A 20,882-nucleotide genomic window follows, 5' to 3' on the forward strand; every position below is an offset into this window, starting at 1 on the left:
AGGGAAAATATATTTTAACAGGGACAATATCATGTGGGGGTGCGTGTTTCAACTGTCTTTATAATGTTGTAAGCTTCTTTAGGGAGCTTATGAAAAAACAACTCTTGGGAGGTCACAAGCTCTTATGATTTTATCTCCCAAACAATTCTATAAGCACTTATACTAGTATATAAGTCCAAAAAAGTCAATCCAAATATACCCATAAAACTAGCGTAATCTTTGTGGCAACATATATCCATAAATAATGTCAAATTTATACAACATTTAGAAATTAAAATTCAAAGACTATTTAGAAATTTATGCAGGAAAATATTGTAATGATATGTTAGCAGGTGATACCAATCTGAAGTTGTTACCAAGTTGTCAAACCATGCACTTGAAGCAAAAACTATGCGTGAAAAAAATCATGGAAATATAATTTATTTTCCACATATTGATATGTCACTATCAGAGTCTCCACAACCTTTTAAATTAAACGAGACATTTTTTAATAATCTTCTTATATATATGCAATGACAATAAACAAGTCACGGATTCTATATATGGATTGTGTTGAATTGTATTTGCCAAGGGACAATTTTAGTCATGAACAAATATATGTTTCAATTTCAAGATTAAAAAGCAAAAAAGATAAAGATATTGATACATGATGAAAATATAATTTCCAAAAGAAGTACAACATACGTTTGTAAAGAAGTGTTTCGAAATGTATGACAAGTCTTTCTTCTTATCTTTTTATTACCTACATTTTCGGATTTTCATTTTTAAACAATTATATTACGATTAATCTCTATTTCTCATGTAAATAGATAGAGAGAGAGAGAGAGAGAGAGAGAGAGAGAGAGAGAGAGAGAGAGAGAGAGAGAGAGAGAGAGAGAGAGAGAGAGAGAGAGAGAGAGAGAGAGAGAGAGAGAGAGTTGATTTAGACTATTTTATTCAATGTTTTCTTTTGGCTAAAATATGCATTTGAACCTTGCAGATATAACATGTTTTGATTTTGGTATTTGCAAAAAAGAAATGATTTATGCCCTGCAAAATGAAATTTCTTTTAAAAAATATTTTTGACCTGTATTTGACCTATTCATCAACCTGTACAAATACTTTTCTTTAAGAAAATAAAAAAGCTAGAAGTCAATACAAACTAGAATTTTATTATAAAAAAATATCACATATATTACACAGACTTTTATAGGTGATGGAGATCCTTTGGCTCAAACTCTGAATGCTACTCCTGATATGATTACTGACCTTTCCTACAACTCTGAGTGGCAACATTGCAAATAATCAGTGAAATTTCCCTCAAGAGCTGATCCAAATAGTCCCTGATGTGAGAAATCTTATGGCACAAGTTACCCTTCCTTTGCAAGATCAATCTGATAGTCTTGATCAATCTAGTAAGATTTGTCAATTATATATATATATATATATATATATATTTCTTTTTTTCTTTTTGAATTCATACATTGCATCATATCATTCTTGAATAATTATTGAATTGGATATTCTTGATCTAGATTTAAAAATCGTTGTAGAAAAGGGAGTGTTAGAATTGATTTTGGGGAGGTTTGAATTTTAAGTGATTTTCATGATTTTATTTTCAATTTGATGAAGAGGATGAAAGTTGATGAAGATTATCAGGACGATGGAGTTCAAATCAATGTTTGTGTTTCTTTCAATTTGTAGGTTTTTTTTAGATATTTTTATTTTTAATAAAATAAATTTAAAAAATAGAATTTGTTGATTTGGACACTTGATGTAAGCACCTTTTAAAGAGTTGGGTTTAAAATATGGGTTATGCTAACAAGTAAGGGCACTTTGTTAAAGATTCAAAAGAGGAAATTATTTAGAAATTTTATGTAAAAAAGTTTCATTGGGTTAAATACACAATTCCTAGTAAAAAGTTTTTTCTTTGAACTTTTAGACAAGTGTCAAAAGGGCACTTGTTAACATTTTCCTTAAAATAATAACGATACAAATATTTTATGACTTAAACAACTAAATTACGCAGTCTTTTAAATTAGATGTTTATAATAAGTTAGTTGTTTAAATTTTTCTATTGTTACTCTTTTCGTTCCAACTTCCAATAAAGGTATTTATGTTGTCATTATGATGCCTTAAATCACAAATTTGAGTCATCCAATTACATTTTTTTGATTAATTTTTATTAAAAATAAAATTCTAAAAAAATATATTGCTCATTTCATCCTTTTCATCAACTTCATTCGTATCATCTCCAATAAAATCTAGAAATTGATTGAAACCCTAAAATTGTGATCATACACAAATGAGTTTCAACAAAGAACATTCATGGATTATATGAGCTTCAAAATGACATTGGTGAAATTATTGGAACTAACAAAAGAATGGTCTCGTCTATGACAAAAAATAATGAGATTGACAGATCTAAAAGGGTCTGGAGAATAGTTTAAATGGAGAGGGTCCCAACTCGTCTTGGTTACCCTTCCTCTTTGGTGCAGTTAAGTTACTTTCTTTTTAAACCCTAAATCCTTTCCAACTTCTGAATTTTCGTACTTTCTTTTTATTCTTGTTGATTATCTTGCTCTTTGGATTTCGTAGCTTCAATTTTTCGGTTTTTCTTTCCTTTTTTTCCTCTTCTTTTTTGTTGGATTTGAATGTGGAACTGAGTGAAATTATTTGCATATTTTTTGTATCAATATGAAGTAGTACTATTTTACTTTATTGATTACTTGATCTAGTGAGATTTGCCAATTATAACATTTTGCGATTTCATCTATTGCTTCATATCATTCTTGGGTAGATGTTGGGTTGGATACTCTTGATCTAGGTTTGAAAATTTTTGTAGAGTGTTAGAATTTTCTTTTGTGGGGTCGGATATGGGTGTCTTGTAGTGTAGTTTGGATCAGTTATGAGACGAAAAACATCCAATCCAAAAATATAAATACACAATTTGGTTTGTACGACTTTTTAAAAAAATTGATCCGCTCCAATTATATGCGATTTAGTTTTTTTTAGGAACTAGACTCTAACCCGTGCGATGCACGGGTTTTTTGTTAATTCTTATGCATTTGAAATTCAGTAACATATTTAACTATGGTCATTGTTATTGTGAACAATTTTACATGCATAGAAAGAAACAATAAAAGAAAAAGAGGAAAAAAAATCAATTCACGGAATTTAGAGAATAGGAAAAGAATCTAAAAATCATGATGAATCTTCAGATCACTTCAAATTATGTATTTCAATATAAGTCATTCAACCCGTGCAATCAAAGTTCTAACAACAATTAATACACCAAAATAACTATTTAATTTCAATTCATCAAAATAATTGTTTGAACAAATATTTAAGAACAAAAAACGATACGCGTAACTGAAGGGAAAGAAAATGACAGTTTATGAGAAGTGGAAAAAATGGGATAAGAAGCGGTTAATGAGAAGTGGAAAAGGTGGGATAAGAAATGGGGGGTGCAACCAGATTTCTAACAACAATTAACACACCAAAATAATTATTTGAGAACAAAAAATGATGCTCATGATAAAAGGGAGAGAAAATAACAGTTTATGGGAAGTGGAAAAGGTGGGATAGGTAGTGGGAGGCGGTTTTAGAATTTGAAAGCGAAATAAATTTAACAAAAACATGTGTGGCGTAATGGCAAAAACAATGAAAGATGACCATCAATAACGTGGTTCAACTCCCACCAAGGAATTTTTTCACAAAGCTTTTTTAAGCTAATCAAAAAGGGCGGGATTAGGGTTAATTAGGGTTGCTTTCAAGACTGTTTAACATTTAGATATATAAAGATTTTATGCAATTTAGTTGGAATCAGGTTTTAGGATATTCAAATTTTAATTTTATAAAGATTTTATGCAATTTAGTTGGAATCAGGTTTTAGGATATTCAAATTTTAATTTTGCAAGGAAAAAAAAATCTATTAAAATTAATATTATAAAGACATGGTAAACTCATAGATTTGATGTAAACTATAACACACTATAAATTAACAGATTAAAGTTAAGTATTAAAAATTGATAAAAAAAAAATAATAAGTATTTTTATTGATGTATACAGTTCAATTTTGCGCAATTTTATTTTAGTTCAATTTGGATTTTACACTCCTAAGACGGGGTGTTAAAAGGTTCGTATTGAAAGTTATTTTGGTGACTTTTTTTCAATTTGATGAAGGCCAAATCAGTTTCATAGTTTCTTTCAACTTCTAGGTTCATTTTCAAGGATATTTCTTTTTTTGTTTTTACGGTAAAATAAACTTCATTCATTCAACAGCTAAAATAGCAAAATTACAATCAAAATGATCATGAATTGGGACAATCCCCATCCATAGTTTGAGAGCAGTACAAGTTATCAAGATAGCTAAAACCCCCCTAAGGATACATATAGTACTTTCAAAAAACATTACGGCAGTAACATACCAAAATACAAATCGTAACAACCAGGCTAAGATCTTTCACATATGGCCAAATGTTACTAATAATTTGAGATCCACAGTCTTTAATTTCATCCAACTTCGGAAAAAGATTATTACAGGTGTTCGCACATATCGACCATAAATGGTCTCTGAAAAAGATTATTACAGGTGTTCGCACATATCGACCATAAATGGTCTCTGAAATGACAAATTCTACCACATGTTAAGAAGGCACTTGTGTGATTGTGAGGATAATGAGTTCGGCGATAACCGCCATAAGTCTCTTGCTTGTAATACAGTACCTATGAAACAAGTCCCTCAAAAGCATTTTAGCAAACATATAAAGTACAAACTTAAACTTAAATAAGGAACAAAAAACCCAAGCGAAACAACATAACAATAAAAGGAGAAAAACAACCACAAATTTATTAGACACCAAACCCAATGATGATGGAATAACCCAATAATAGGAATACCATGGTGGCTTTCGAGAGAGACGATTAGTTGACGTTTCAACGATTGTGATAACATCCATAACAGCGAGATATAGAGGCAGTGGATGCGGCGGTGGGCGATCTGACGGTGGTGCAGAGGAACTTCCATAGCACAAAGAGGGGAAACACCAATCGGCGGTCGCGGAGCCGTTAAGGGAGAATCGACTAACGCTGAAATCGATTTGGTGGTGATGGCGATGGTGGTGGCGAGCTATTTGGGGATGAACGAGATTTGGGACGAAAGGTGATTTCATGGAGGTAAGTTGGGAATTACAGCGATTTGGGGTTGAAATCATATTAAGGATGAAGCTACGAAGACGACATGGTGAAGGTGATTGGGAGGCAGGATAAACCAATTGGATAGCACGATTGAAACGGATGAAGAGGATGCTATACACCATAACTCCTTAAAGCCCTAGCAAAGGGTGGGAGCGGCGCAAGGAAAATACTTTCTTCCAAAAGAAGGGTTCAACAAGGATATTTCTTGTTATCCTATAATACAAATAAATTAATTTTTTGTTTTTTGTTTAGACTTTTCATGTAACTACCAAAACAATCATTTAAAGTAAAATGACGACAATTTCACCAAAAATGAAAATGCAAACTAGACTTGGATCGTTGATTAGTATTTACAGATTACATTGATGATTCTGACATTGCCGTTATAGGAGCTAAGCTAACTACAAATAGGTAAGCACTAACATCACGCAACGACATTCAGACCGTGTCATTAAGGATAAGTCGTCAACATCTGACCATTCTGTTATGAATACAAGTCAGTGTCACTCGATTGTCATGACTTATTTAGTTAATTATGACAGCCGCTAAATTATGCTAATTAATTACCTCGAAAGATCCTGGCCGGCATTCGGTGGAAATTTACATTATAACATGCAAATGTCAAGTTAAATAATAGTCAAGGTTTTAATTAATTAAAAGTTTGAACACTTCTCATCCTCCCCCAAATTTAAACTACAATACAAAAGTCATCAATAGATTTTTCTATTGAATTAATTCGTTATTATCCCCATTTGAAATAATAAGTCTAAAGTAGCAGTAAAAGACAAGTCAATCAATGAGAGATTTTTCCACATCTGTTTACTTTTCTGCATTTACTCGTTTTTAAGTCGCTTTATTTTACTTTGGTGTGTCTATTCATTTAAGGGCCAAAACTGACCAAGTCATAGCAATGATAATCGGTTGGTTGAATGATTAAATGTTGGTAGGAAACCAGAAAAGAACCAACAGCAAAGCACTCCAATAAATAAGTACTAAATTATTAGGAACAGGAATAGCTTCTCTTCAATCACACCACCCACCCACCCTTGCCATTTGTTTATAGGTTCAGTTTCTAGATATAGCAAGTTTGGTCCCATGCTGAAGTCCCAACTAAATTTTACTTGTTCAGAGCAACTTTCGTTTTCAAATTCCTTCCTTGACAAGACAATCTGCTCGCACTTTCATGCACGCTGCTTTTACAACCAGAACTTCATTTTTTTTTCCACCACTTAGAATGGCTTAAGCTAAAGCAATGCAGCAAGGAATAACAACAACTGATTAATTTATTACTAAAAACTAAGTCTAATCTTGAAGATGAAAAACTGCAAAATACAAATTCCATTGTCCTCCAGCAGAAGACTATTCGGATTAAGGGGAAATCATTCAAAATCTTTTCCTCTTCACTCTGGAAATATCATCAAAACTGTCATCACTCCAAACTTGTCCACCATGCCTGAAATTATCTTCTTGCTCATCCATGTTTCTTGTTCTTCTAGGTGGCCCATTTCCATTCCTACCCTTGATCCTTCTATCAAAGTCCCTTTCCCTCAAGTTATTGCCTCTCTCATGAAAATCTGAATCATCTGAACAGAATCTATAATGTCTAGGTCCGTCTTCAGCATTTAGATGAAAGTTCTCACCAACATTGTTATTACCATTGTTATAAGGAGGTCTGAAAGAACGCACAGGACCTCTTCTTTCACCAAACCTCCTCCTCTCCTCACCATTTCCTTCACCATTGTTAATGTTAACCATCCTACCGGAATGCATAGGCCCTCCACTACCGAAGTATTCATCATCATTATCAGATCGATCTCGGGGATCTACAACATCAAATCTTCTGTTTCTGATTAAAATTCTACCAGATGGACTCCTATTGGAAATGACAGACCTTGGATGACCATGGTCCCTTGCAGAGTCAATGTCCCTCATATCATTAGAAGGTCGTGATATAAATTGAGGTGAGCCATGTCTCCTCACCACTCTCTCCCCAGTGAAAACAGGTCGATCAGGGGATCTCATTCTGTCAACCCTGTATAATGGTGATCTTCTATGAGTGATTTCAGGATGTCCACCAAAACCATCTGGAGATCTTCTTCTTGGGGACCTCCTTCTAGGAGATGTCCATTGACCGGGTGAACGACTCCTCGATCTGATGGGTGATTTTGAACGCATTCGAGAAAGACCACCCCTTCTCTGCATGGAAGAAAAATTCCTACCCCGTCCTCTTCCTCTTGAAAACCGACCATCCATTCCCTCAAATTGTTGGGGACGTGTATACACAGAATCTAGAGTATCATCATTAAAACCTCTCATAAATTTCTCACTATGCCTCATGCCACCTAAGTCTGAACCATCCCCTCCAATACATCTACTATTAGGACTAACAGGTCTTTGATTCCTATGACCCATTTGAATGCCATCTCTTCCTCCTCCTGGTGACCTCCTCCTTGGTGCAATATATGAGCCATCATTCAATGGCTTTCTACCTAACCGACCATTAACATATGAATCATCAGGACCAGCATTATTGTACTCTAGATCAGTATCAGCAATAGCAGATGAATATTTTGACCTTGCGCCACGGTATTGTTGATTTGGACCATTGTAAAATTCACCAGAATATTCACGCTCAGATTCCCAGTCACCACGACCTCGGCTATTAACTCTTCCTCTACCACGCCCAAAATTCAATCTAGAATTTCTAGTGGACATGTCTTGATGTCTGTCTCTTGAAAATCTGTGCGGACCATCAATGTAAACTTCATCCCTGAAAATCATAGCAAGGAAGGGAACACTTAAGCAACTGAATACAATTCAATTAATAAGGGCAAAATGGTAGTAGTATATATATAGGACTAAAAAGCTAATAGGGAGAAAATAGTAGTAGTATAGATAGGACTAAAAGGCTTACCTTCCTCTGTATAACTTGTCACCATCAAGTGTGTCAGGAAATACATCTCTTCCAGCTCGAGTTGGCAGCGATCTGCCTGAAATAGGCCTAGTTTTACTAGGGGATGACGAACTGGCAGCTCGTGACAGATCTATGATTCTTCCTTGATTACTACCGTTAGTAACATCTTTGGTTATATCTTCAGTATTAGCAGATCCTTCCATCTTCGGAAAATCTGAGTCAGTTTCTCTAACAGTGTCAGTTGTTTTCACAACCTCATCAGCACATAGAACATCTATCACATGTCTTCCATCAGTGGCTTGATTGCAAGGTTGTTCAGTCTCCTGAGTTTCAGAGACAATTATTCTTTCTAAAAGATCTAATGACTTCCCTTGCGAAACATTAACTGGTCTCTTATCAGCAGCAATATCAGATTTTTCACCATCCATCGACTCTTGCACACACACATTTTTATCAATGACTTTACCAGGTTTCTCATTCATTTGAATGTCCACGTCATCTTTACTAACTACTTCATTGTGGATTACAGTCATATTGTCATTTTCCACCACACGAGATGAAGTGGGATAATCACTACTCACCACCACTCCTTTCTCCACTGGTTTATTATCATAATTACCTGAGTCAGGATGTTCTGTTTCTCTTACCTCGCATATGGTATCCTCCACTTTGGAAGGTTCCAGTGGTTCTCGAACCTCGCCATCTTCATAATCATCATCTTCAGTGTATCGCTCAGTGTCTACAGCAACAGTTACAGCATGGTTTTCATCGGACTCGAGACCAGAACCAAAAGAATCATCTTCCAACATATCAGTTGACAAGGTTATCTTTTCTTCATCACTAACACAGCCTACACCACTGTCTCGTGCATCAGTAGGCTCATTCATGAGTTTCAATCTGCAACCATCATGTTCATCGGCAACTTCTTTCTTGGTTACAATAGAAGAATATTTCAAGCCAGGAGTAACCATAGGATTAGAAATAGCAACTGTTACCAGCGGAACCTGCTCAGAATTTGAGGAAACTGCGTCACATACTTTCTCAACATTGACTCCTTTAGCACAACTATAATTCTCCAGTTGACCTACTATATTTTTACCGGTAGTTAATACTGCTGTACACACAGGTTTCACAGCAGGATGAACCGCCTCTGCAAAAACTTGTGTTGAATTCAACATGACTGGCACTGTCATGGAAGATGAACATAATGACATTTGAGGCAACGCTTTACCCAACTGATTTGTTGTGGTACTCTCTGCTGTTTTGGATCTTTCTTGACTACCCTCATGACTTGGTTCAGATTTAATGAATGTAGAATCGACATTAGATGGCTTGATAACTGAATGCTGAATAAATTCTTTTTTGACAGCAACACTATCTAATGAACCTAGAAGACGGGCATTGGCTTCTTTCAAATTCTTTTTCAAGTTCTCATCATACGGTTCTGGCTTTACCAACCTAACACTAGAAGTATTTGCATCACCAGCAGTAGCTGTCGGACTTGGCAAACTAACAATAGGAGCAGCAACACCTGAATTTAGTTTAACAGATACTCTAGAGGGTTCCTCGACATACTTCTGAACAAAAGGCGAAAGACATAGATTACGTGGATCCGCACATTTAAACTGCTGTCCGTACAGACCAGTTGAAGTAACGAAAGCTTTGTTCTGACTCTCTTTGCGTGTTTGATTTACAGACACGGCACTTGTTGGTGGTGTCATCCCAGTCGAGCACGTAAACTGTTTCTCACCAAGTGCACTGTGAGTAATATTCAACCCATCAATAGAAGTTTTAACAGAACTGGCATCACTCCCTTCATCCCATGCATCCATTGTAGTATTCAGATCCCAGTTTGCCCTGCTAGAATGCACACGAGTAGTGTCACTATCACTTTTAGCATCGGTATTTGAACTGTGAGTACTACTTTCGTCCTTGCTTAAAGATAGTTCTAATGAGACAGGTTCTCCTCTCTCCATATTGGGTTGTATCTTATTAATATCCGAACTTGTAACAGACGGAAACAAGTGCTTCTTCATGCTTAAAGATAAAGTAGTACTTCCAGGAACTATAGGACTCTCTTGCTTAACTGTGTCTTGAACAATTTGTTTACTCACATCCGCTCCAATGCTAAGTGCTAGACCATCTTTTGCAGCCAATAAGAGTTCAGGATTTGCCTTAATTGTTTGGGATCCTGAATTTTTCTCATTACCTTCATTGAGCATCACCTTTTCCTTGCTATTCACAACATCCAAAGAAGGGTTTGATTCCTCCCGCTTCGGCATAAGCAAAGAACTTTTTTGCACCATGTCAATTTTGGTAACATCGGAACTTGATTTCTTTTTTTCAATTACCGGGTTTCCAATGGTATCAGATAACCCGGCAGAACTGGTAGAAAGGGTTGAACTCAGTGATGTGGTTGAATGTTCCTTTCGCAAAGCATGACTTTTTTCCTGAACCGAAGCCTCTTCCAAAGAAGCTTGAAGTGAAGGAGGGAACCTCCTTTTCTTGATAGGTGCACCTGCAATACTGACATTTGATAGAGTTGATCCTTGAGAAGTGCTTGAGTTTTCTTTTTGTTGTAACTCAGTTTCTTCCATACGAGGAGGTGAAGGAGACCGAATCAAAGGAGGGTACCTCCTTTTCTTGATTGGCACACCTGCAACTAAATCACTAAACTGCCCAGCAAAGGACTTTATCCCACTCTGTCAATATAAGATCAAGTAATCAATATCCAAAATAGAACAAATTGTCATGGTTCTCTAATCAATCAATCAATCGTAGTTAGCTGTAAATCAATCAGAAAGGAAATAAACACCTCTTCACGGCCTGAGATGGGCATGATTCCAATCTTCGCTATAAGAACGCTCACAAGTCAAAAACTTTCTTTATTTCAAACTACTTCAGTTATGATGATGATTCAATAGCAACAAATCCTCAATAAAAATAATATTCAAGTTAACAAAAAATTCCTGTATCGAATAAACTATTCTTAAACATCCATCTCGTTCGAGATCTGTTCAATCTTTTAAAATACTTGTTCCACTATCCTTAGCCTCACTTCAAATAAAGTAGCGAGAACCTGCAAAACAAAACATGTAAAGTCTTAAACCACCTTAAACCATTGATCAAAACAAAACAAACAACCTATGAAAATTTAATTACACCAAAATATCAATAATATACAATAGATCCAAAATCAATCAACCACGTGATCACAACAATTAACAAACTAACTAATTAATAATACTTCGAAAACATCAAAAAGACCAAGTTAAGTACTATTATGAAACTAGTAACTACCGACAAAAAATCCACTCTAAATTACCCAACAAAAAACAAACTTTACCAACCAAATATAATCATATGTTGGAACAAGATCTGTGACGTTGAAAAACAGAACAAGAAAAAATAAAACCCATTGAGGGGATTTAAAAACACAAAACGAAGAATCAAGTGGCGTGAACCGAGAAAACCCACAAGGCAAGAAACAGATCTAAAGCTATAAACAAAAAGCGGAAAATAATGTGTAGGGGAAAGAATCATCATCGTTAAAATATATACCGTAAATTGCAGGCCACGGAAGAATCAAACAGAGAGTAATAAAAAAATAAGAAAAATAAAAATCAGATCTTGACGATGAAAAACAGGAATAGGAAGAAGAAGAAGAAGATAATAAAAACCTGATAAGAAAAACAAGGTTGTGTTGTGATATGAGAAAAAGGGTTTTGGGGTGTTGTTGTTTTGCAACTTCCACGAAACAACTGCGAAGAAAGAGATATAAACGAATATTCTCACGCGCGTACACACTCGCTCGCTCTCTTTGAAAAAAACTAAGAGAAATGATAAGTTGACAACCAAAAAGTTGTCCCACACCATATTTTTATACTGTTTTGAGTACAAATTTAATTTTTTAATATTCCTTTCCATCTTGAAATCCGTGCATGCTTGGAATTGCTTGGTGGGATATATACGGTGTAAGGAAGGTTGTAGATTTTTGCATGTCAACCTATCATTGCTCAAAAACTAAACTAGGGTTTGTGATTTTACGCCGAATTTATTGATTGAATGAAATTATTATTATTATTGACTTTGTGGCTTTGTGCAACTAGACAACAACTAGTGGAGGCTTTATATTCTTTTTCCACCGACGTGACGCGTCAACTATACATTGCCACGTATTCTTCTTTTTACGTGCTCAATACTTCATCGTTCATTCCTTATCTTTTAATTCTGTCCGTTCGATCAAAAGTATAGACTTTTCTTCCTGGACCCTACCCACGTGTTGCATTCCTTCTACCTAATCTTCTCTCGTTAGTTACCTTCCTTCCACTCAATTACGTTTTTTTTTTTGGTACAACTAAAATTTATTTATTTATTTAAATACTATATTTTATGGGCAAAAGAGAAATAACAATGATAAGTGATAATAGAACGTTTTCGTGTACTTGTCAACTAGAAAAAGTATATCCTACTCAATACATCATTTTTAATTTATGCATCTAGACTATAAAAATTTATTTATTTATTTAAATACTATATTTTATGGGCAAAAGAGAAATAACAATGATAAGTGATAATAGAACGTTTTCGTGTACTTGTCAACTAGAAAAAGTATATCCTACTCAATACATCATTTTTAATTTATGCATCTAGACTATAATATGAACTAAATACATCATTTATTCAATGAACCTAAAAAAAGATTCTTCTCTTGTATTTAGGACCGGAGGGAGTATAAAAAATGGTTTAATTTGTTTTTCTAATTTTAATATAAAAGAAAATTGGGTTAAATATGTTTTTGGTCCCTATAAATATCTCAATTTCTTCAACTTTTAGTCCCTATAAAATTTTCAATCTTCACTTTTGGTCCCTCTTTTAAAGTAAACTCATATGTAGAGTTCATATTATTTAATAAAATTTTCTAGAAAAATTCAAAATATTATAAGAATCACTCGAAAAAAAATTCAGAATTTTTTAACAAAACATGAATTTAATATGAATTTTTATATTTTTTACGGTTAAAAATTCATATTTAATTTGTGTTTTGTTAAAAAATTCTAATTTTTTTTTACAAATTTTTTCTAGAATACTTTACACATTTCTGCACAATTTCATTAAAAAATACAAAAATTAAATTAAAAATAGGGACCAAAAGTAGTGATTGAAAATTTTAAAGGGACTAAAAGTGGAAGGAAAATTTTAGAGGGACTAAAACGAAAAATTAACATATTTATAGGGACTAAAAACATATTTAACCCAAGAAAATTTCAGTAACCAATTAAACGGAGTGACCCCTACAATCCAACAAAAGGAGTGCATGAAGTAAATTACAGTTGGAATCAACCAAAACAATATAAAAAGTGGCAGCATGTTCTTTCAAAAAGATTAGCTATGTATCAACACAAAGATTAGCCTCTCGAAAGAAAGAAGTGACGTATGGTAGTAGACAAATTAAAAATGTAAAAGATTAAGGGTTAAATATGTTTTTGATTCCAATAATTTTTCGTTTTAGTTTCTCTAAAATTTTCTTTTAAATTTTTAATAAATATCAAATTTTCAATCATTATTTTTGTTTCTTATTTTTAAGTAAATTTTTATATTTTTTAATAAAATTGTGCAAAAATATATAGAATATTGTAAAAATCGCTCCAAAGATAGGTAAGTGAAAAAGTGAAAAAACTTCTATAAACGTAAAATTAATCTAAACTGGATTTTACCCAAGGTAAGTGAAAAATTATTGCCACCTTGACAAGACTTGCTAAAAGTAGTGAATTTTTCATTGCATTATTAACCACTAGCGAAAAGACGGACACTCTTTCCGCTCTTTTTATTGCGCTAACGTTTGAAAATTATGAACGATATTTTTTTATAAAATTTTGATTTTGATAAACTAAAAGTATAAATGTGTGTTGTTTTCAAGTTATAACAAATCAAATTAACCATAATTATCTATTTCAATGACATCAATATAAATATATATATATATATATATATAATCTAAATCATTTTTTTTTCTTTTTTTTTTTTTGATTCATAAATCATTTCTTTTTAATGACACCAATAACAATATAAAGAAAAAACCAAACATATATATATATATATATATATATATATATATATATATATATTCATATCGTATTTGTTACATTTTTTTAATATTTAAATATATTCTTATCTATTTATTTTACATTTTTTTTAATATTTAAATTTATTCTTATCCATTTGTTACAGGTGTTATTTGTATTGAATATTAAAAGCATTTTTGGAAAAAAGAAAAAAATCAACCCAAAAAATCTGAAAGTAGTTGTTTTTTTTTATATATACTATAGATACAAAAGCGAAACCATCCAACAAGCTAATTCATCGTTTAGATCCCATAACAAAGGAATGTCTTACGTCAACAAGGTGTGGCCCACTTAAATACCACTTTCATAATCTTATGTATATTTCAAAAACTCCCTCAATTTTTTTGTCTAAATAGATAAAAATAAATTTAAATATTAAACAATTATGGTGCATAAGCCATAACTTATGCACCATGCATAAGGACTTGTCAACCATCAGATCATGCATAATCCTACGGTTCACAGCTCATACCCCACACCCCACACTTTGATCGCAGAAAACTCATTCTTGCTAGCACGTGTTTTCCGAATCAACTGCTCCGACGTTCCCTTGCTCTCTTGCTCGCGCTGACCCTTGCTCCGACGTGGTTTTCCGGCTAGGTCACGACGACTCAACTGCTCCGACTCAATTCCTCCGACGTTGCTCTCTTGCTCGCGCTGGAACTTGCTTCGACGTGGTTTTCCGGCTAGGTCACGGCGTGACTCAACTGCTCCGACGTTGCTCCGACTCAATTGCTCCGACGTTGCTCTCTTGCTCACGTTTACGCTTGCTCCGACGTGGTTTTTCGGCTTGATTTCATCGGCATTCACCCTTGCTCGCCGCTCCGGTTAGCTTGCACGAATTTCACCCTTGCATTTTGAGGTAATCAGTAAATTGTATTTAGGTTTTGATTCAAAATTCGGATTTGTTAATTGTTTTTGGTTCTTAGGATCAATTTACTGAAGCATAATTTTCGCCCGAAATTGCAGATTTTAATATACTTCTTTCTGGTTGGAAAAATGTGGAAGATGATGAGTTGTTTGTTAACGAGATGAAGGAAATGGGGGTTGAACCGGATGTTGTAACGTATAATAGTTTGGTGGATGTTTATTGCAAAGGGAGGGAAATTGAGAAGGCGTATAAGGTGTTCGATGAAATGTGTGAGAAGGATTTGTCGCCGGATGTGATTACTTATACTAGTGTTATTGGTGGGTTGGGGTTGGTTGGTCAGCCTGATAAAGCTAGAGATGTTTTGAAGGAAATGAAGGAGTATGGTGTTTACCCTGATGTTCCAGCATACAATGCTGCTATTAGAAACTTTTGTATTGCAAAGAGGCTTGGTAGTGCTTATGAATTGGTGGATGAGATGGTGAGCAAAGGTTTGAGTCCGAATGCAACTACTTACAATTTGTTCTTCAGGGTTTTTTATTGGTCTAATGATTTACAGAGTTCATGGAACTTATACAAGAGGATGATGGGTGAGGGATGTCTTCCGTATACGCTGTCTTGTATGTTTTTGATAAGGTTGTTGAAAAGGCATGAAAAGATGGAGATGGCATTGCAGTTATGGGATGACATGGTGGAGAAGGGTTTCGGGTCATATACCTTAGTTTCTGATGTGCTGTTTGACATGCTTTGTGATATGGGGAAATTGATGGAAGCGGAGAAATGTTTCTTGGAGATGATTGAGAAGGGGCAGAGGCCAAGCAATGTTTCCTTCAAGAGAATCAAGGTTCTTATGGAACTAGCAAATAAAAATGAGGCTATTCAAAACTTGACGCAGAAAATGGCAATATTTGGGCGACCACTTCAAGTTCATGAAAGAGTTATGACACCAGTAGGAGAAATGGGGGAGTTGGACAATAGAGGGAACATACGACAGAGGGACAAGTGGCCAAAGGAAGAGTTAGAAGAGACCCAAGGAATAAGCTCCTTAACAGAATGATAATTGATTTGTACACTAGTTGTCATACATTTTGCACAATAAAACTGAATTCTGGAAAGTTATTGCTATATTTCACTTGCGACATGTTCGTCATGCCTTCAAGATCAGGAAAAAAGAGGCATTTTTACTTCAATTCTGATATTGGCTAGTGACCTTCTGGCATTGCTTTTCCATTGAAATTGTTTTAGACGGCCTTTAAATCAAAAGGTTTGATTTGATTATTTTAAGGGTTAACTTCTCATCTGGAATTTTGATGAGATAGTCGCAGTTTCTTAAGAGAAGATTTGTATGAAATTATGACAGGTAAAATGAGCTTGTGAGTTTTGACATGGTTATGTCTGTATTGAAACTGTCAATTTTAATCACGTTCGCTAAAGCACTTTCACGAGGTAAACTGATTGTATGAGTTCTATCATGCTTTCGCAGGCAAGCTATTCCAGGGCTGATAGAATCAAAGAAGTAAGAACAGTGTGATCCAAGTTTGTAATACATATTGTTTCATGCAGCACCTGTATCATTTTTTTTGTTGTTGCAGTGTTGTAATAAAACATATTTCCCTTTAGAAGATTCTTGGGTCCTTCTCGGTTTTTAGACTTAAAGAACTATCTAATGACAATTCGTCAAAAGGAGATGGTGGTTGGTGAAGCAACTGTAATTCAAGAATTCTTTAGAAATGAAGCTCTCTCAAAACCATCTTTTTACTATGACATCCAAGTTGATGTTGCGGAAGACATAGCTAGCATTTTTGACATAACTAGCATCTTTTAGGAGCACTTGTTGTGGAGCACTTGTTATTGGAAATTATAACATTCACATTCTTTGTTGTTATGTATTCATGATTATAGGTTGTTACAAAACCATTAGACAATTAGTTTGGTTTCGCATAGAACACTAGCAAAACCATTGAACCATACTTATGGTTTCAGTAATAGTTTTTATTTAAAACCATTTATCAATAATAATTTTCACTATTCTTTTATTTTATTTACCATTTGACAATTATTTAATAGGTTATAAGTGTGTACTATTAAGTGGTTACTTAATAATGATTTTAATGTTTATCACATTTTTTTATTACAAAACCATTAGACAATTATTTTGGTTTCACATTGAAAACTATCAAAATGTGTATTATTAAGTGGTTACATTGAAAACTAATTTTAATAAAATTGAACATTCTTGGGCCAAAAATTAAATAAAATGAACGGTATACTACGATAGATACTATATAAAATTGAACATTCTTGGGCCAAAAATTAAATAAAATGAACGGTATACTACGATAGATACTATAAAAAGACACAACCAACTGATTATGTCACTTTTCGTAGAAACTCGAGAGGTTTAACACGAAAAACAAACATAAAATAAAGCAAAAGTATGTTTTCTTTTTCTAGAAGATAAATTGTTTAAAACAAATTAATAATTTCATTTAAAACCATTAGGCAGTTATTTTGGTTTCACATAGAACACTATCAAAACCATTTAACCGTACTTATGGTGTCAGTATTCCATACCCCTAATTTTAGTAAAATTAAATTAAATTGAACATTATTGGGCCAAAAATTAAATAAGATGAATAGTATAATATGATAGATACTATAAAAAGACACACCTAACTATCAAAACCATTAAACCATAATTATGGTTTCAGTATTCCATACCCCTAAGTTTTTTTCACAATAAACTTTATACAGATCCAGAAATTCATAAACTTGATACAAACATTAACAAGAAACTTAACACTAATCTAGAAATCCAGAAATTCAATAAAAAAAAAACATTAACGTGCTAGCTTTTGAATCAATTCTTCATCATCTCAACTTCCTTCATCAGAATCTTGTGCAACATGTTGTTGTTTCTTTATTTGATGCTTCTTTTCTTTACCCTTGGACTTTCTTGTTTTCTGCTCCTTCTTTTTACCACCATCAGATGATGAAGCTGTGTCATTCCTTTCCTCCTCATCCATTTGTGTTAGCCCAAAACTGAATGATGGCAATGGCTCTAGCTTTTTAGTTTTTTTCACCTGCATGATCAAAGAAAACCATTAAATATATCTAATGGTTTTGGAGTACAACTCACCAAAACCATTTCCACAGCACAATGGTTTTAGCATAGTTTTTAGAGTTTAACAAAGTTCTAACTAAGTGCATTGTGGTGTATGGCTTCTAAATCTCTATGTCCATATTACATCTTATTTTCACTTATATTTCTGGCTCTTGTGTATTTTTTCCTAACAAAAATAACAATAATGAATTTTTTTGTTATATTCAAATAATTCATACACACATACAATAAAACCAAACATATTAGTGTCAGGCTTCATAAAGATGGAGCAAGTAAGTGAAATGCGGCAAAAGCATTAAAAGAAAACAACTGTTGGCAGGGCAATCAGTGCTTCGGCCAAAAATTAACACACAACCACATTTTTAAATCAGTGTCTAATCAGTGCATCTTATTAGACACTTCCGTAGTTAGTGTATGCATGTTTTAGACACTTTCTCTATATCATGTGTGAGGAATAGCTGACCCTCTTCTATTCCATTCCTCTATAAATTTACTGAAGTTATTAGTACGAATAAGATGGAAGTTGTAAATACTATTTGGAAAACAACAAAGTTCAGGGAAAGAGTATAGAATCAGACTTTTTTGTTCACTTAAAATCATGTTAGATTGTTTATAATACTGGGTTGTGTGTGCGCGTGTGTGTGTAAGGTTCAATTAAGCTCGTCACAAAGTTATAATGCGTGCGCGTGTGTGTAAGGTTCAATTAAGCTCGTCACAAAGTTATAATGTTTGATTGTTTACATCTATCCCCTGCTTATAATTAAAATCATGAATTCTACACAAGTCCTCCAAGCAACATTTTCACTAAATTAAAATTTGGGTCAAACTCCAGGAAGCCACTTGAAGCTAAAATCGGTATTGGATATCTCAATCTCCATATTAGAAAAACCAGATAAATTTTCAAACAAAGCAGCCACTTCATCATTACAGATAGCATACATTACATACTTTAATAATCCAAAATTCTTGACATAACGTGGAACTTCACTTAACATTGAGCAACTCAACACAAATTTTTTCAAGACTAGGAAAATCACCAATGTCTTCAGGTAATTATGTGATGTTTAGCAGTCATACATCGTAGCATATAGTAGATTCTTCCAATTGATTAATCTAAGTTTTTTCAAGGTGGTAATTTTACTGATATTAGAAGGAAATTCTAAAATATCATTACATTAGTATACTCAAATCCACTAGATTTGGTAGTGTATATGAGATTTCGTTGAAACTGGTTCCAAAAGCTTTCTTTGTATTACAAATGTAAATGGATAAGTTTTGTGTACTCTTTAATTTATGTAGGTTAAGGCTGGGATTGTAAACATTCTATAATTTGATTCTTTCTAACAAAAGTGAAGAACTAAGTAACTCAAATTTGTCTAATTCTTTAAGTTTTTCCATCCTGTCTGTAAACTCAGGTAATGTATTTTTACAGGGCAGGAAAATATTGTCTTGGTTTCACTCTACAAGCAAATTTTGAATAGGAGCTGCTATCTAGAGTGTCCTACAACACATTTCCTATCAATTTTTGGGAGATCCTCCTCCCAGGGTACTTTACACTTCTTATCGTGTAAGTAACACAAACGCTCACAAAGGAGTAAACCAAATCTAATGCAAGAATTTTATCTTTGTCTCTAAATTATAATGCAAGAATTTTATCTTTAATAGTTTTAAAGCAAATCAACAATCTAAAACCATTTCAACAGCAAAATGGTTTCAGAGTAAAACTTGCAAAAACCATTTACACAGCACATTGGTTTTGACATAATTTTTAAACAAAAACATACTATAATAAGCACATTTAAACACTCTGAAACCATTTGTTTGAGTTGATTTTCCCTAATTCGAAATTAAAATCTCGATTTAGGGTTACACAGATGCAATTACTTTCAATCTAAACAAAAACCATTGTAATTACTAACAGAAACACTTTGTAATTACATCAAAGCACAAGATAAGTTCAAACCTGTTTTGCTTTCATCATTTTGCAGTTTTGTTGAGTTTCAATGGTGAAATGTTGAAGATGCTTGCGCGAAGATGATGGAAATGCGGTGTTGATGCTTGTGCGAAGATGACGGAAATGCGGTGGTGAACGACGGTTACAGTTACGGTTGTGTGAAGATGCTTACGGTTACAGTTACGGTTGCGCGAAGATGCGAAGGATGATGATGATGATGATGCTTGCGTGACCTTATGCTTGCGTGAAAAACGACGGTGGTGATGATGATAGTGAATGACAGTGGTGTTGATTTGGTGAACGGCGACAGTGAACGACGGTGGTGGGAGTTGGTGGGAGTTGAACGACGGTCGTGTTTTCAGAGAAGTTTGTTTTTGGTTCCGGTGGGAGTTTGTTTTCTTCAGTTTTGGGGAAGAAAGCAATTTTGGTTTTTTCTGGTGTGTAGAAAGCAATTTTGTTGGGCTAGGTGTTAATGGGCTGGACTTATGCATGGTGCATAAGTTTTGGCTTATGCATGATAACCACACCCGTCGACAAGGTGTGGCCCACTTAAATACCACTTTCATAATCTTATGTATATTTCAAAAACTCCCTCAATTTTTTGTCTAAATAGATAAAAATAAATTTAAATATTAAACAAAAAATAACAAACACAACGTATACATGTCCCATTTTTCCTTTATCTTTTAGAAAGTGTAACAAACTAGTTACTTTTTCAT

General features: G+C 33.8%; 2 protein-coding genes and 2 long non-coding RNA genes across 5 annotated transcripts; 2 read left to right on the top strand and 2 right to left on the bottom strand.

Moving 5' to 3' along the window:
- Positions 1-4,216: 4,216 nt before the first annotated feature.
- Positions 4,217-7,419, top strand: LOC146959421 (uncharacterized). The gene is made up of 2 exons (XR_015024955.1): positions 4,217-4,524; positions 4,574-7,419. It is a non-coding gene; the product is annotated as an uncharacterized LOC146959421 (long non-coding RNA).
- Positions 6,138-11,842, bottom strand: LOC146959422 (uncharacterized). Of its 2 annotated transcripts, none has more exons than XM_085740950.1 (4): positions 11,773-11,842; positions 10,908-11,171; positions 8,093-10,794; positions 6,138-7,948 (listed from the first exon to the last, which is right to left on the bottom strand). In XM_085740950.1, the coding sequence occupies exons 2-4, from the start codon at positions 10,929-10,931 to the stop codon at positions 6,562-6,564; spliced, it is 4,113 nt and encodes a 1,370-aa protein (XP_085597076.1). In that variant the 5' UTR covers positions 10,932-11,171; positions 11,773-11,842; the 3' UTR covers positions 6,138-6,561. The 2 variants fall into 2 exon arrangements, with proteins under 2 accessions (XP_085597076.1, XP_085597077.1); XM_085740951.1 differs by having other exon boundaries at positions 6,373-7,948; positions 11,654-11,842.
- Positions 11,843-15,193: 3,351 nt separating this feature from the next.
- Positions 15,194-17,121, top strand: LOC146959423 (uncharacterized). Its single transcript, XM_085736750.1, has one exon. The coding sequence runs from the start codon at positions 15,249-15,251 to the stop codon at positions 16,140-16,142; it is 894 nt and encodes a 297-aa protein (XP_085592876.1). The 5' UTR covers positions 15,194-15,248; the 3' UTR covers positions 16,143-17,121.
- A 587-nt stretch (positions 17,122-17,708) lies between these two features.
- Positions 17,709-20,692, bottom strand: LOC146959424 (uncharacterized). Its single transcript, XR_015023204.1, has 2 exons — positions 20,173-20,692; positions 17,709-18,168 (listed from the first exon to the last, which is right to left on the bottom strand). It is a non-coding gene; the product is annotated as an uncharacterized LOC146959424 (long non-coding RNA).
- Positions 20,693-20,882: the final 190 nt, after the last annotated feature.

The sequence above is a fragment of the Medicago sativa genome, chromosome 1, assembly GCF_051527215.1.
Source record: "Medicago sativa cultivar Bolivia chromosome 1, Bolivia_mono, whole genome shotgun sequence".
NCBI lineage: Eukaryota > Viridiplantae > Streptophyta > Magnoliopsida > Fabales > Fabaceae > Medicago > Medicago sativa.

Coding starts and splice junctions, on each gene's coding strand:
- LOC146959422 (XM_085740950.1), bottom strand. CDS start 10,931: ATGCCCATCTCAGGCCGTGAAGAG. Junction 10,795..10,907: donor CCATCTCAGGCCGTGAAGAG/GTGTTTATTTCC, acceptor TTATATTGACAG/AGTGGGATAAAGTCCTTTGC. Junction 7,949..8,092: donor GACAAGTTATACAGAGGAAG/GTAAGCCTTTTA, acceptor TATGATTTTCAG/GGATGAAGTTTACATTGATG.
- LOC146959423 (XM_085736750.1), top strand. CDS start 15,249: ATGAAGGAAATGGGGGTTGAACCGGATGTTGTAACGTATAATAGTTTG.